The 16,261-nt window shown below is 45.2% G+C and overlaps 2 protein-coding genes across 2 annotated transcripts; one reads left to right on the top strand and one right to left on the bottom strand.

Moving 5' to 3' along the window:
• Positions 1–1,132: 1,132 nt before the first annotated feature.
• Positions 1,133–8,252, top strand: LOC136467413 (thylakoid lumenal protein TL20.3, chloroplastic-like). Its single transcript, XM_066466102.1, has 6 exons — positions 1,133–1,526; positions 1,622–1,651; positions 2,141–2,247; positions 2,901–2,935; positions 7,268–7,396; positions 7,625–8,252. The coding sequence occupies exons 1-6, from the start codon at positions 1,207–1,209 to the stop codon at positions 7,814–7,816; spliced, it is 813 nt and encodes a 270-aa protein (XP_066322199.1). The 5' UTR covers positions 1,133–1,206; the 3' UTR covers positions 7,817–8,252.
• A 3,063-nt stretch (positions 8,253–11,315) lies between these two features.
• LOC136463933 (NAC domain-containing protein 7-like) lies at positions 11,316–12,969 on the bottom strand. Its single transcript, XM_066462905.1, has 3 exons — positions 12,808–12,969; positions 12,402–12,673; positions 11,316–12,260 (listed from the first exon to the last, which is right to left on the bottom strand). Exons 1-3 carry the CDS (start codon positions 12,965–12,967, stop codon positions 11,667–11,669), a joined length of 1,026 nt encoding a protein of 341 aa, XP_066319002.1. The 5' UTR covers positions 12,968–12,969; the 3' UTR covers positions 11,316–11,666.
• Positions 12,970–16,261: the final 3,292 nt, after the last annotated feature.

A 16,261-nucleotide genomic window follows, 5' to 3' on the forward strand; every position in this document is an offset into this window, starting at 1 on the left:
GGGTAGACCTTCCGGTCGGCGACCGGACTATCCTTCTGGCCCGTTGTGCTTTAGACTCTTGGGCCGGCCCATGAACTATATGTTGTTCTCCTGGGCTAAGCCCGAGCGTGGAAGCCGGTCCTCGAGGGACCGCGGGTTTATGAACCCGACCGTTAGCATGGCAAAACAAGCTTTGGCTCAAGCGCACTAGGATGGCAGGTTAAGCTCGCCCCGCGCCTCTTGTTAGATAGAATCTAGACAGCAAAATGCAAACCTAAAAAAGTTTGAGTCAGTCTGATGCTATTATTTAAATTATTTTACACTGCAGAAGTAGGTAGACATTTGATCTGATCTAAATAGAGCGTCCAACCCCAGTTGTTCTTTCATGACTATAATTATCCGTGATCGATAATTGGTGATCTACATGAATATATTCTAGTGCGTCGCTACGGTTTAAAAATTAAGATGTAGCATAGTTAGCTTGGTGAAGCTATTGCAACATAGCACCACATCTGTAATTGGCCATGTATATACGAAGAAAAGATTAAAAAAAGGACTCGTAAAGATGCATCTAGGCCTTGGGTTTTTGAGTAAGGCCCTATTTATTTCGCTGAAAAGCTAGACTGAAAAGTAAAGTACTGTTTACTGATTTAATAGCGGATAAGTTTAAGCGAACAGGACCTAAATGACAAGGTTATTAATGGAGTAATGGTTTAATTGAGATGAGCTGCATGTTAAATATACCGATGATCTCACCTCTAAAATTATTTGGACATTTAAAGTTGTTACCTAGAGTTTAATTCTTTCATATTTTAAATTTGAGTACTAGACATGCCTTGTTATGAGCTACCAAAGGAATATATAAATTGTTTATCATTGTAGGTGCCTCAGTTCAAATGGATATCTCAATAGACCCACGTACTGTACTTCACTAAATAGCTAGTTTCATGCTACATAATCTGACAGATTTGCTCAGTGTGGGAATTGGAAAACTTCTTTGATTCTTTCCCTAGAGTGTTTGTCTTCCACAGAGTGTTTAGGCCGTGAACGTGATGGAATGCAGTAGCGCTGGATCTTTCCTTCGCGTCCGTGGCCCGACGGCTCCGCTAGCAGTTACGTGTTCGCGCGCGAGCCACCAATACCGGTCTGTCCCGTTCCCCACCTCACCCTCTTCTTCCCCATACTCGGGCTGCGGCCACTGCTCCTCGCCTTAAACCCGTCGCCGCCATGACTCCCGCATCCACCTCCCCTTTCGCTGCCACCGCCGTCGTACCCACGAACCTATCTTCCTTCTCTCGCTGCCCCCCTCGCCGCCTCCCGCGCGTCTCCTGCCCGGCGGCGCCCGTACGCGGGGGCGGCAATGCGTCGAACGCCCCGCCGGCGCCGCCGCAGCAGCCGAGGTGGCGCGCCGCGGTATCCGCCGCGCTCGCGGCGGCCGTGGTCGCCGCCTCGATGCCAGCTTACGCGGACCTGAACAGGTTCGAGGCCGAGCAGCCGGGCGAGTTTGGCATTGGCTCCGCCGCGCAGTTCGGCTCGGCCGACCTCAAGTACGCCACTGCTTCTTTCGCATCTCTTCTCCGTGATCATTTTGTTGTTACATTGCATTGCTGATTTGCTTTTTTTTGTGTGTGTGGTCTTACAGGAAGGCTGTCCACGTTAACGAGAACTTCAGGTGGGTTCTTAATTTCACTTGTTCCGAGTTAGAAACCCCCCAATTGTTCATGCCAAGTCTGATAGATTAAAGGAATAGTTAGTAGAAAGGAATCCTACTTTTCAACTTTGTGCCAGCTTTGGCAGATCTGATGTGATTTTGGCCCTCTGGAAGTTTAGGTATTAGCACGCTGCATAGAGCTCTACCACTTCCCAGATATAACGATGATAATGTATTATTACCAAAATTGATCAGCATTGTGTCCGCATGCATTTTCTGAGCATTGCTTTTATTTAGGTCATATATACTAGATGGAAATAGCTTGTTGTATACAATGTTTATTTATGGAGAAAATGTGTAACAAATATGCTACAGAATTACTGTAAGTACACTGTTGTCAAACAAAATTTTAGCAGAGTAAGAGTAATTATCTGTGATACGGATAAGGATAACTAAAGAAATTGCTATTCCTCATCTCTCCTTCACCAAATACATCATTTATTGATGTAGGCGGGCCAACTTCACATCCGCTGATATGAGAGAGTCGGATTTCAGTGGTTCCACATTCAATGGTGCCTATCTTGAAAAGGCTGTTGCTTATAAGGCAAATTTCACGGGTGAGTGAAACAACAGCTTTTTATTATGCAGATAGGTTATTTTTTTTCCTAAACACGCGGGAGAGCTGCGTATTATTATATTAAGAAGAAAAAATGGGAAAAGAGTCCATACAAAGCCACACCAATGCACACAACTAGGAATTATTATCATACATGATGTGTGTGCTCGTACATGATGTTCGTGCTTGATGCACATAACTACCTTTGTTTAGTGGTCAGTGGTCCTCTAATGTACCTTACTCTGGAAGCTACTCAACCAGAGATATCATAGAGAACCTCTTATCTGCTACTTGCTTCACCACCATCTCAGTATAAAATCAGAACAGTTTTTTTTTTTCCTTTTCTGGTTTCAAGTTGACTCATCATGCTATTTATATCAAAGTTTGGTAGTAGTTCTGGTCTTAGCATTCACTGAAACCTGGCTATGTGGGATTCTCATATCTGTTGTTCCAGCACTTTATCTAGAATTGTAGAAACTTCCCTTATTTTGAGCAAAAACCAAAGTAAATTACAGAACAGGAACTCTATATCTGAATCTTTTTATCCTGTTGATGTGATTTTTACCACATTTGAGTATATGGCCTTGGAACATTTTAGAATATTCATGCAGTTATTTTGTGTTTTTTTACCAGTGCTGTTGTTTACCTTTTCAGGTGCCGATTTGAGCGATACATTAATGGACCGCATGGTAAAAACTGAATTAGTACTTTTAGGTTTTAGCTTTGTCATATTGTTGAACCATACCAATATTTTTTTCCCAAATGCATGTGATTTCTTATGTTTATTGAAATATATGGTTCATATTTCCAGTGATTATAGGCATAGATGGAGCATACGCAATTACACATCTAAATTCTAGGTCAGCTTTAAAGGTTGTCCCTATGTTTTCTCCTTTCTGTAGTAATAAATTATGATTGCGATAATCCTTCTTGATTTTTGAGGTTAATAAAAGATATCACAATAGTACCCAAGTTGATTAACTGTTGGAATGTTATCTCCACTTTTAGTTCTAGAAATAATATCCATAGCATTGGCTTCCTCTGTTTCTAGTATCCTTTCAGCAAATCTTTGAATAGCATTGATAAACCTTTGGCATTTGGTACATATTACAAGTACATCTAACTGAGACTAATCAACAAGACTGATACACTGCATCTTCTTCTGGGCCATGGATTCATATACATCTAGAGGCTCATTTTAAAAGAAAAAAGAAAGGAAGAAGGAAAAAATCATCTGTTGTGCAGTGGAAAGTCGAAGGGCGGGCCTGGTGCAAGCGGTAGAGTCTTACCGCCTGTGACCGGAAGGTCCCGGGTTCGAGTCGCGGTCTCCTCGCATTGCACAGGCGAGGGTAAGGCTTGCCACTGACACCCTTCCCCAGACCCCGCACAGAGCGGGAGCTCTCTGCACTGGGTACGCCCTTTTTGTGCAGTGGAAAGTCATTGGAAATTTAGGAGCAGCACTACTCATTTACTCTATGTTCAACACATCGATACATATACCACTTTCTGAAACAATGTGCACTTGGTCATATTTTGAAGAATTATCTGCATTACTAGAATAAAAATATAGAAATTTGTAAGTATGTTATTGGCCCTATAGTTATATATGGCCAAGTTCAAAACATATCCTCGCTTAAGGAAAATTCTACTTCCTTTTGGGCATGCAATATCTCACTCACATTCTCCCATACTACCCTCACATTTGTTTAAGTACAGGATTTTAAGATTTGGGTGTTAAAGATAATTTAATGAAGCATAAGTCTTGCTCAGAGTAGCTGTACTTTTTTCAAAAAGCTATATGTAGCAGAGTTACCCACATAAATATATTAAAAAATGGCCATGGAGAGGGATTTCCCTTTGGCTTTTCTTGAGAGAGGAGTACCAAGTACCCAACCTTTAGGTACTCATGCAACCTTCGAGCACCTGGGTTCGAACTTGGGTGGGCGACCTCTCAACTGTGGGGGCTCCACCGACGAAGCTATTGTTCGGTTCTCCCCACAGTTATACTCCCGCCGTTCCTTAATATAAGCCATATAGATTTTTAAAGAAAATTCCAAAATATAGGTATGTATCAGCTCCCACGCCGATTAGTTTTAAAACTTTTTCATCGTACATAGCACGTGCCCCAACCAATCCCTTAGATTTAGGAAGCAATCTGATTGGGAGAGAGAAGATGGCCTGATTTTCCTTTTTTTCCTCGGTCTCACATCCTTCCCCAAGCCGTGCGTTAATATTGGTGCTAAAAACTATATGGCTTATATTAAGGAACGGAGGGAGTATTAGAGATGCAAGGTTATTTTACAAATAGCCTAGTGGCAAGACATTCTTTTTTTTCTTTTAAAAAACAACTACTGGAAGAGAAACCGAACGAAGATTAAGAAAGATAAATAAGCAGAAGCAGTAGGCAAAATCCTTCTCTTTATATATTCTGACAATCATTTGCTCCAAAGTTCTCCCATGGAGGCATTTTGCTCTAGCCAAAGTCCAAGTGATGCTTCCTCCATGAGAACAAACTTAGATTTGCAGTGTGGTGGCCAATTTGTTTGGACGATGCACTTGTTTCTTTTTTTTCTTTACTACCAAACCTTTTGAGCCATTAGTCCATTATTTGGCAGCTAACCCAGTGTCCGGTGGATGGGAGAGAGTTGCTAGCAGACCTGTTCATCCACGGTTTTGGGGGGTTTGCTGGTTTCTGAAACTAACGTGTCGATGGACTATCTTAGCTGAATCAGTCTGGTTTCTATGGTTTTATGGCTGATAATTGCTGGGTTGGTTTCATGTGGGTTTACCGGTTTGGCTGGGTTAAACTGTATGCATACACCAGAAGCATCTAGATGAAGCTCGCGTCCAGCAAGGGGCACTTGAACTTCTCTGATTATTCCTCTATACAGCTGCTGTTGGCCATAGAGAGGAGCGGCATCATGTATGCCACCGCCAAACACGGGAAAGAGTCCCACCGTATATACCTTCTCTGGCTGAAGCCTCAAACAGGTAATGCCACACCACCATGGTTGCTGCGTCTATTTGGGGTGAGGAGTGGTGCTATTGGTGTAGCTATCAAGAACCAGAGTGATCTGACAAGAAAAGAACAGCCAGAGCTGAAGAACATAGAGGGGAATGCCTTAACTGGAAGATAACTCAACTGATTGAAGGATTCAAGTACAGGACAGCCTGCTTTACTTGACTACTGCTACTACAGAACTAGGGTTCTTCGATTAAGCCTTACAGCCAACACTCGCGCTCCTTACAGACTGAGGCATCGATGACTACATTAATTAAAAGATAAACACTTTTAACTTCTGAAAAATATGAAAGCAAACATAGTTTGGTGCTAAGCAAAGCAAGTGACTCAGTTGAAGCAAATTCGTTGGATAGCAATCAAATGCTGAAGAACGGAGTCTCTGAACTTGAGCATTCAGCACTGGCTTCCTTTCTGACGAAACTGAATGAACTAGCTGACAGTAGCTAATGGCAATATCAGGACTCGAGCTCAGTTAGCAAAACGGTGCTGGACAGCAGATTAAACGGCGGCTTGCACATCCCAAGCGTTGTGTTCTTTGTGATCAAGAGGAGGAGATGGTGCAACATATTCTTACCAGCTGTGTTTTTTGCTAGGCAATTGTGGCATAATTTGCTGGCCCCTATTGGCCTCCCCCAACACACTTCACCTGGGCGCCATGATGAATGCTTCACTGTTTGGTGGAGGAAAGGTAGCCAAAAATTGGAAGGCCTTAAAGAAAAGGGTTCAACAGTGTTGTCATTTTGGGAGCTTGGACCCTATGAAATCTCAGAAATGGATGTGTTTTTTATTGTGCCTCTCCATCATTGCCAGCAGTCCAACACTTTTTTTAATGAAGAGCTGCAGATATGGTGTTTTGCTGGAGCTTGGAAATTTCAGGATTTATTCTTTGGTCGTGTGGAGGTTATAGAGTAAACTGTTATCATGGTCGGGCGTGCTCTTGTATTTGTATGGGGTGATAAGCCTAGCATTTTTTTTATTGCAACATTCTTTTATCTCCTAGTGGAGGTAAGTATGTTGCCTTGTACGGGGTTTCTTCCCCCCTCCTTTCTCTTTAATATAAAAGATGCACAGCTCTCCTGTGTGTTCAAGGGGAAAGGACTCGAGCTCTGTCATGGAAATCAGATCAGTTAGGTCGCTTTGTGGATGCTACATCAAGCCAAGACGGTAACCTCCGGCATGGATGACAGCCTTGGCCCTGCACAAATGGCCCTGTATCGTCTATCTGGACCTCCCTGCTTGGCATGGATACACTACACTGTACTCTGTGCTTCCTCATCTGGATTTGCACCACTGTTGATGACTCTCACCTGCAGCGATGTTCCCACTTCTTGTCGATGATTGCACATTTGTAGTTTGCCTGGTGGTGCTTGAGCTCAACTAATGTCTCTCACTCTTCCGCCGTTTGCTGCACGTCAACTGCATTCGTCACGGTATACAGATGTGACTGACGCCATGAGCGCATGCACAGATTGGTATGGTTGAGCAGGTATGCCGGTTTCTAACCCATGTCGAACCTAACCAGTGCTCGATTTCAAACCAGAAAACCAGCTAACCCGTGTAACTGCTTCTACTGGTCCTGTCTGGTTTGGATTGGCAAGTTGAATGGTTTAAGACCAAACTGTGAACAGGGTAGTTGTCAGGAAGCAGTTATTGACTACTGTTGCTGACCAGCGAGCAGTTTCTGTGTGTTTCCGAGCTCCAGTTACACATTGGGGTCAACTATTAGTTTGAGAATCCTCTTCCCTTAGCCATTGGGCCATCTAAATTATGTTTATGTAAGGCAAGCCGGATGAAGAACGGGGTGTAGTTATATTTGTTCTGATGTACTTATTGCTTGCATTGTTAGACTGGCAAATGTCATTTCATTATTTAAATTGCAATCCATGGCAACTAGTGAATTCTCCCGTTATGCATTTGATATAGGAAGTTGTCAATATACATAATTCCCTGACAGATTTGCAGTTCAAACAAGTTTTGAGACATTGTATGTTTGTGGCAGGTTCTAAATGAGGCTAACCTTACAAATGCTGTCCTTGTACGGTCAGTCCTAACACGTAGTGATCTTGGAGGAGCGATCATTGAAGGTGCTGACTTCAGTGATGCTGTTATTGACCTACCACAGAAACAGGTACATAGTTACTTAAATGACAATGCCATCACATATCGATGCTGTTATTCTTGGAGATTGATCTAGAGACGGTGTGTGTGTGCTGTTGTATGGCTATATAAGCCTTTTATCCCCTTTCTTAATGCAATGATATGCAGCTCTCCTGCGTATTCCAGAAAAAAGAAAAAAAAAAAAGGTTCTATGGTCAATGCTTATGTGATCTCTTGATTTCTGATATTATTTTTGCAGGCATTATGCAAATATGCAAGTGGGACCAACCCCATAACAGGGGTAAGCACCCGAAAAAGCCTAGGATGTGGCAATAGCCGTCGAAACGCATATGGGAGCCCTTCATCCCCTCTATTGAGTGCCCCGCCACAAAAGCTTCTTGACCGAGATGGTTTCTGTGATCCAGCTACTGGTATGTGCGATGCAAACTGAGAGAGGATTGATCCAACATGGAAACTGGTGACTAGATGGTGTACATTACATTGGAGATTGAGTAAGAGCAGAATAGTGCAGAGAAACCAGTCGTTTTTCTTCTCGTCTTGCAATTGTTGTAACATTGCAACGGAATCAGGGAAAATTCAGGATGTAGATGAGATATGGGCGCTGAGTACCGTCGACGAAATCTGGTCGGTAGTCTATCGAAGGATATGCTCACGATAGTAGATGAATCGGTGAAGGTGCGCGAGATACGAACTAGATGATAATACCAGCATCGAGATACAAGATTTAGACAGATTTGGCCGTCACGTAATACCTACATCATGTGTTTCGATGTATTGCATTGAGATATGTGGAGATGGCCACTACGGGACCCCTGCCTCTCCTTATATACTTTGGAGGGATAGGGTTACAAGGAAAATATCATATTTTGTATTATACAATAAATCACATCTTCTTGTAGCCTTATGGTGTACGCCTTGATCTTATGGGCTGGGCCACCTTTGCGGCGCGGCTTATGTCTTGTCTTGTGGGTAGCGGGGGTATATCATCCACAGCTAGTCCCCGAGTGCCTTGTTTCCTTTAAGCAACGCCATCTTGAGCTTGTCCGAGCTGTTCAACTTGACTTGCTGCTGATCACCAGAGACAGGCTTTCGACCAGTTTAACTGTGAACCGAGCTGTTGAAACAAGCATCCAAGTTGTTAACCAGGTGTCCGAGCAGTTGAAAACGGTGTCCGAGCAGTTGAAGCAGATGTCTGAGCAGTTCAACTGGGAGCTAGGCTCGGACTTACTCGAGTAAAGTTTGCTAGAAGGATGTAAGGGGCTCAACATAAAAATTGAAAATTCTCCACCTTAGGCGAAGTGTAGCCATTTAGACTCCTTAGTCAATAAGAAGGGTAAATCAGAAAAAAAGTACTACATTCATCGTTAGGTGAAGTGTAGCCACTTAGTCCTTAAGCATGCTGGAAGATGAAAAAATGAATCTTGTAACAGGGTCAGAATTTTAATGAAAGCTTGTCAACGTCATCTGTCATGTACTTATCAAGACCCCGAACGTTGGTCATATTGCCCAAGATCAACACCCTGATCCGAACAGCATGGAGCAACTTAATAGCACACCGATGAGACGTAGCAAAATTCAAATGCCAAGGGAGTCCCTAGCTTAGCTGGCGACTCTTGCACAAAGAATCCAAGGGCCGAGGAGTCCCTAACATAGCTGGCAAGTCCTCAGCATAGCTGTCGATGAAGCCGAAGCGACAAGCAATATGACCAACGGGTTGGTGATGAGCGTCAAGCAGTCCAACCAACTGGTCGACGGTGAAGTGAATGCCTGAGCGGAAGTGAGCGTTGAACGGTTCGACCAATTGGTCAGCGATGAAATCCATGAGCCAAACGGTTCGACCAGTTGGTCGGTGGTGAAGTCCAAGTGCCAGGTGGCGTGACCACCCAGACGATGATCCTCTTATCCTTCTTGACGGATGTCCCCGAGCGTAAGCTCGTTGACTAAACCAGACCCCTGAAATAAAAATATGTAGAACGGGTAGTTCATGGTGTAAAAATAAAATGTATGAAACCCGGAAGAAAATCAGCAATGATGAAATAACGTATGCAGCTCGGTCATCGGTTTGTAGATGAACATTATGTTTGTTTTTGGAAGAAGTGTTTATATTTAATATAAACCATCCAAACAGTTAGTTTGTAGCTAAGTCTCCAGCCCTAACTAACCCGTTAACCATAACGCGGAGCGCGGAGCCCGTGTGCGTATAGGAAGAACAAAGCGTCGTCAAGGAGCCGCTGCCGACCACCCGTAACGCAGAGGGGAGATGCTCGTCACATGTAGGGAGAAGCCGGAGACAGGGCCCTCTCTAGGGACATCCGAGCATCAACATGATTGTTTGGAGATTTATTGAGTCAAAAACGTGTGTCATCTTTAAGATGGTATACGCGGAGAAAAAAGTCATTTGAAGAATGATTATGGAGAAAACAACATAGAGAGACATCGGAGACGCACGGATATTAGAGAATATTTAGAAGAATATTAAAGTGTGCCTTAGCTTGATTGACACCGAGTGGAGTAGAGGAGTCGGCAAGTGAGTCAGCGAGTCATGATGTCCGAGTAGATGGGTGTGATTTGGATGGCTCGCTTGACAGCTCGAACGGGTACGTGGAGTCATACAGCCTGTTCGGGAGGCCGTATCGTATCGTGGATTATTTACTGCTGGCTGGTTTGGTGTGAGAGAAAAACACTGTTCCCGGCTGGAAATTTACGATCGTTTACGAGCAAGCGAACAGGCTGGCGAACAGGTGTAATCGGAGCCTGACGGAGTCAATCCGCGTGGGGAGGGCCCTTGAGCGTGTCCGACCGAGGCGAGGGCGCAGTCCGAGATCTTCCTTGCATGCCTGAGATACGTGAGGTTGCTTGCATGGTGGTGTAGATCCAGATGCATATGTGCTTGTATATCTCTTGAACTACTCCAATTAACTTACGATCGACCAACATCTTTGGTGGAAACACTGCTCCACATCGCGTTATCGCCAATCGCCTTTCCTAATTGCTGGTTGTCGTGATCCGCGGAAATGATCTTACGTATCCGATCAGAAATCACGAGTAACAACAAGATGCGATTAGGTTTTTTCCCAACCGAAATCATGCAAACATACGAGTATATCTAGAAGTATAATAACAATATTTAATTAGAAAGCGAATTGACTTAGCTTTCTTAGATTGCTTGACTCTGATATTGCTGTCGCGTGTTGCGTCTGTTGGAGGTGCATGGCAAGGCGTCGAACTCCAGCATGTGCGACCGTTCGCTGGGGAAAGCAATCCGTTGCCTGCCAGCGGCAACGCCGAATGCCGAGTTGCCGGCGACGTTGATTGAAGAAAAGATTCTCATTTGGTTCGCCATAGAATCAGCACGCACATCCCCTACTTGGCGCGCCACATTCGACAAAATTTGATCGACAATCTACTGAGGGGTATGCCCATGGTAGTAGATGAATCGGTGGAGGTACGCGAGATACGAATTAGATGATAATACAAGCACCGAGGCACAAGATCTAGACATGTTCGGCCGTCAGTATGATGTAATACCTACATCCTGTGTTCCGATGTATTATATTGAGATATGTAGAGATGCCTACTACGAGATCCCTGCCTCTCCTTATATACTCTGGAGGGGTAGGGTTACAAGAAAAATATTCTATTTAATATTATACAATAAATCACATCTTATAACCTTGCGGTGCATGTTTTGATCTTATGGGCTGGGCTACCTTTGGGACGCGGCCCATATCTTATCTTGTGGGTATCGGGTATCCCCACAAGTACTGAATGCCATATGTAGCATAGTATACGTATATGAAATACTAGATCATATCATGTGCTTCTTGCTCGAAAGAAGTGGCCCGTGCTTTGTTCTAAAGCCAACATATGCAAAAGCAGAAAGTTCAACAGAGGAGTGTCTCAGTAAATAAACTTTCCACTCAATTTCACAAACATTGCTGATGCATCGGCAGCAACCAGAGCTGCCGTTCTGGATGGACCGTACAAATAGACGTCCATCGACAGCTTGACTATTTTTACAAATTGTCAAGTCAGTTGCTAAAGCTCCTTAGCTTCAGTTTTCGGCTAGCTACCTTATTAACACCAGGTCTTGAGACCTGATGTCAATAACATATATAACCACTTTGGCTACATGTTTATTATGCATATATGTATATTTTCATGTGCCATGACACGCATTGCATGCTATATATTTGTACACTAACTCAGGTTTGGGAGGCATATATTGTATATATGAATTGTATAGAGCATCCAATGGATTCGTGTACGTTCTGCAGTAGCTATTTCCACATGTTGGCCTCGCCGCCAGCAGAGGCAGATGTGGAAGCGTAGTCCAGTGCTTCTTCCGGTTGCTTGTTCTCAGCCTGAAACACCTGCGCCGGACTGGGGTAACCGGCCTCTTTCGTTGTGCCATCGCCGTGGCTGAAGAGCTGAGACGCGACGAACTTGTCGAGCACTCTCCAATCAGTGACCGAGTCGTCCATGTAAGCGGCCTCCATCAGGGGCGGTTGCTGCGCTGCGTACCCAGAGGCCTCGTCGTCGGGGGACTGGAGGCTGCAGCTGCCTTGGGCGGCAATGTAGGCGGGAGGAGGCTTGGGGCTCTCCAACTGAGGGAGCTGCTGCAAGAAGGCGTCTTGGCTGGGCAGAAGGTGGTGGTACTCCAGCTCCGGCTTGCAGTGGTAGAGCTGCTGCTGGCCGCCGCTGTACACCGCCGCTGCCGGATGGTGGTGGTGCATCAGCTGCCTCGGCGAGCTAATGAGGTCCGGCATGAACCCGCCGGCGACGTGGTCGTCGAACCACGGCGCGCCGTCGGCCATCCTCTGCACGGTCGCCACTCGCTTCTTGAACACCCTGCAGACCACCCATCCTTCCTCCTGAACCACCCACGATTCGTTCGTGCACGGGCAAGCAGAAGCAAATGCTGTCAGCTCAGCTGAATGACATGCTCGATCACATTCACATCGACGATTTGTTGTTACGTTCAGCTAGACTGACAGGCAGGCAGGCTTACGTACAGGAGCGGTCCCGTTCTCGGTGGTCTCGAGGCGGTACTCGTGCATGATCCAGTCGGACTTCTGGCCATTGGGCGCGCGGCCCCTGTAGAAGACGAGCGTCTTCCTCATCCCGACGAGGCAGCTCTTGGTGTAGATGGGCTTGTCGCGCCCCGTCGCCTTCCAGAACCCGGCGGTGGTCGCCCGGTTGGTGCGAGAGCCCGTCGGGTACTTCTTGTCATTGTGGCTGAAGAAGTACCACTCGTTCTGCTCCTCCATCCCAATCTTGCACTTCTCTGCCCATTCCAAATGCACGTGTAATGTCATCAATAGTTTCTGCGTCTGTATATTTAGAAGCAAGTCTGTATGTACTACCAACTCATCCGTTGCATGAACTACTTGTTTCAGAATGTATTTATTTATTTCTTACCTTGGAGATCCCAAGGCTCAATTTTGTACAGATCGACGTCTTTTATGACGTCAAGGTCGATCTTGTTGGACGCCACCTTCTTCCTGAGGTAGTAGTCGACGAGTTCCTCTTCGGTGGGGTGGAAACGGAATCCAGGGGGAACATGAGAGAAAGTGTCCATCCTTTCAGTGGATCCCCACCAGTAACTGCACAGGGTAATAACCTGACAAAGATTCAGTACAAGGTTTCATCAGCAATTTAAACATGCCAGTGCCATGCAGTTCAACTAGCTCGATCAAAGCCACGTAAAAGGTCTTCCTGTCATACGCCTACCACCAGAGTATGCCAAATATCCAATGACGCTAATAAGAAGCCATAGGAGAGAAAATTGAGTTATATATTAGCACCAACATACTAGGTATGTAAATGTAGGTGCCAAGACTCGATCACACATCAATCCTAATGTTTGCTACTGGTGTTAAGACTATTTTTTGTGATACAAGAGTAATATACTTTAAGCAATCTTAACGTCAGCTAATAAGGGGTGCAAAGGATTTAGGACCTGTTTGGATGCATAGTACGAATTTCTAGTCCTAGCTCATTCAAATGGGGGGCTAGTAGGTAAGCTAGCTTTTTAGCCAAACCATTAGCTAGTTGTTGTTATAGCCAACTAGCTGGCAAACCCTAGCTAATTTGGGTTAATTTGTAGTCCTGGCCTGCTAATAACTTTAGCTCTAAGTAATCCAAACAGACCCTTAATAATGCTGATAAAGAAGAAGCAATGCTACATGCAACTAACCTTAGCACCCAAATCAAGGGATAACATATGTATATGCTAGTCATCTTATATCTAGGGTGGGCACACATATACCATGATCATGATGTACAGAACCATGTCTATACAGACACCCGTTTGAAGCACAGTTGGCGCATATCACGAGCACAAATCTAACCATTTCTACTCTGAGCATTCATACATGTATATAGAAAGTTCAATATTATTTTACTGTCCCAAAATTTATTTGCTACTCATATTCAACTTTGGTATTGGTTGAAGATATATGTGGGCACATGTTTAGTTTCCAACAAATGGATCAGAAGTTTTGTTTCATTATTTCCATGGGGATGACATTTTCAGGAAAAAAGTGAGCAATCATGGCAGTAGATAAAAAGTACATACTTTCATCATGTATACGATTACCAGATTAATTCATTGGTTCGCTTGGTTCCTTTTGTGCCAAGGAAGCTAGCTTAGTGCACATGCGGACCTTTGTGCTGAAAGAAATGTATACTAGTACATGATCTAAACAACAGCACAAATGAATTTCTTTGCCCCATATGCTGATAGATTATATGGCTAAATAGCTCTAAAAAAGAGTGAATCAATTAATTGGGAATGTTCATGTTAATACATATTTATTAGACAAAGGAAAATACACCAAAATGTACCTACATAGCTTCCAAATTGTGGACAAAAAAAAGCACACGCGCACACACTGGCGCACACACACACATTTACAGAAGATAGAGGGTCCCTTCTGACATAAAATAACCTATTAATATGTCAGCCTAAACTGAAACAACCTTCATGAAACAAAAGGAGAGGAGGTACGGCAATGAGAAAAAAGAAATAAAAGAGAATTTTGTTCCTTCAAACATTGGAAGATATTTGAGAAATTTCATAAGAAATATGGTTCGGAATTTCAAAGAATTGGGACTAAACCTCTTGTATCAAACTTACAATTATTCCATTTTTGTCTACATTTACTTAATTCTACATGGACCTCTGTTGTCTGATAACCCTAGTTTAAATTTTACGCAACTGAGAGGTTAAACACTCTAGGCCTTATTTGGGGTGCATGAATTTGAATTTTGGAATAGCTAGCATAAATACCAATGTAACCCCCCACCCCAGTACCCCACCCCCCAAAAAAAGATTAAAAAAAAGATCTTCAAAGAACATAGTGTACCCAAATAATTAACCTAGCTAGCTAGTGTTACTGGGAACTGGCGGTGTCTGGCACTGCACTACACACAGCAGCATCAATCGTCCAAGAACTAAGCAAATTAAAGAAACAAAGAACGACAGTGCACTATGTATGAACAGGAAGAGGTGATCGAAGCCTCACCAAGCTTGTGCGCCAAATCTATAGTTCGCCCAGATCGAGTGCACCGAGAGCCACAATGACGCTTATCAGAGCACACTCAACGGACAGCTCCTTTGATTCTCCTTCACCTGGACAGTGTAGCCATGTACACCTCGCCAACCCTCTTGATATACCCTTTGCTTGCAATTGGGCCCCGGACGAGATGGATCAGCAGGCGATCAGCTAAGCCACACCCAGTCAGTACTCAGTACAAACGCCAAGATACATATATATTTGTAACCACGGCCAGCAGGCACGCGAATGGAGTAGAACACACAGCGAAACTAAAGCTGAAGATGAGAGGAGAAGAACATGCATTGTATGGTTATTAGGGACTCACCACCAATCTGTAGGTCGCCTCCGCTTTATATACCAGCAGAAACGCAACTGTCCAGGTCAGGAGGCTAGCTAGCAGCAAGGCCACGCTGGATCGATCGCTTTCACCGCCCAGGCCGGGGAATGAGAGGGAGAGGGACGACACGGAGGAGCGGATGGAGGCCGGCCGGGTTGACGCGGACCAGTGGGGCGGAGGGTGTGGGCGGAAAGCGCGGATGGATTGCGGGCAAAGTCTGGGCGCAGAAATCCTGGGATGCCTGGATCTGCCTGTGCCCTTCCTTTCCCGATTGGCCGCTCCGCCCGCGTTCCTTTCCTCCACTGTAACCGCCACCACCTCCACCAGCCACCAACAGCGACCGCCCGCTCGCGCCCGAGGCGCGACTGCGCTAGCCAGCAGCAGCTCCTCCTCGATCGCCCTCGCTCGTCGTCGTCACCTCGATCGCGCGCGTGAGGCGCCGGTGGCCCGGCTGGCCTGCACGTCTCTGTCTAGCTAGCCGCGTCCCGGGTCCCGGCCCTCTGGCAAGAGAGGGAGAGGGACAGGCAGAGACGCCGGGACTCCGCCGGGAGTGCGGTGTGCGATGGAGTGGAGTGAAATGTAACGGGGGACGCGGAGTTGCGCCCACTTATATACGGTGGTGGGCGGTGGCGCTGGACACAGGGCCGGTGCCACTGGAAGCTAGCTTAGCTGGTGGAGTCCTGGAGGCGGAAACATCGCTATTGCTAGTGCTCTCAGGCAGCTCGTTTGGCTCATGCACCAGGCGCAGGCGAGGTGTAGTCGTAGCCTCGTAGAGTTCCACACATATTTCAATCTTGATCACGGTCGCTCAGCCGATCTGACCGACCTAGTAGTATATTTTGATAGCGACCCTTCTCCAAATGGAAAATACTGTGTAAAGGAAGCCAAACGTCTTATCATAGTTCATAACCTCTTATCAGATCGATGTTGTGCCGCAATTTAGTGGAGTATACTGGTAATCAAGTACTGGAATAGT

The sequence above is a fragment of the Miscanthus floridulus genome, chromosome 7, assembly GCF_019320115.1.
Source record: "Miscanthus floridulus cultivar M001 chromosome 7, ASM1932011v1, whole genome shotgun sequence".
Classification (NCBI taxonomy): domain Eukaryota; kingdom Viridiplantae; phylum Streptophyta; class Magnoliopsida; order Poales; family Poaceae; genus Miscanthus; species Miscanthus floridulus.

Bases quoted from the DNA above. Each gene is read 5' to 3' on its own strand.
- LOC136467413 (XM_066466102.1), top strand. From the start codon at position 1,207: ATGACTCCCGCATCCACCTCCCCTTTCGCTGCCACCGCCGTCGTACCC. The intron at 1,652-2,140 runs GTGGGTTCTTAA...TTATTGATGTAG, and splicing joins CACGTTAACGAGAACTTCAG to GCGGGCCAACTTCACATCCG. The intron at 7,397-7,624 runs GTACATAGTTAC...TTATTTTTGCAG, and splicing joins TTGACCTACCACAGAAACAG to GCATTATGCAAATATGCAAG.
- LOC136463933 (XM_066462905.1), bottom strand. From the start codon at position 12,967: ATGGACACTTTCTCTCATGTTCCCCCTGGATTCCGTTTCCACCCCACC. The intron at 12,674-12,807 runs GTAAGAAATAAA...TGGAATGGGCAG, and splicing joins TGAGCCTTGGGATCTCCAAG to AGAAGTGCAAGATTGGGATG. The intron at 12,261-12,401 runs GTACGTAAGCCT...TGGGTGGTTCAG, and splicing joins CCGAGAACGGGACCGCTCCT to GAGGAAGGATGGGTGGTCTG.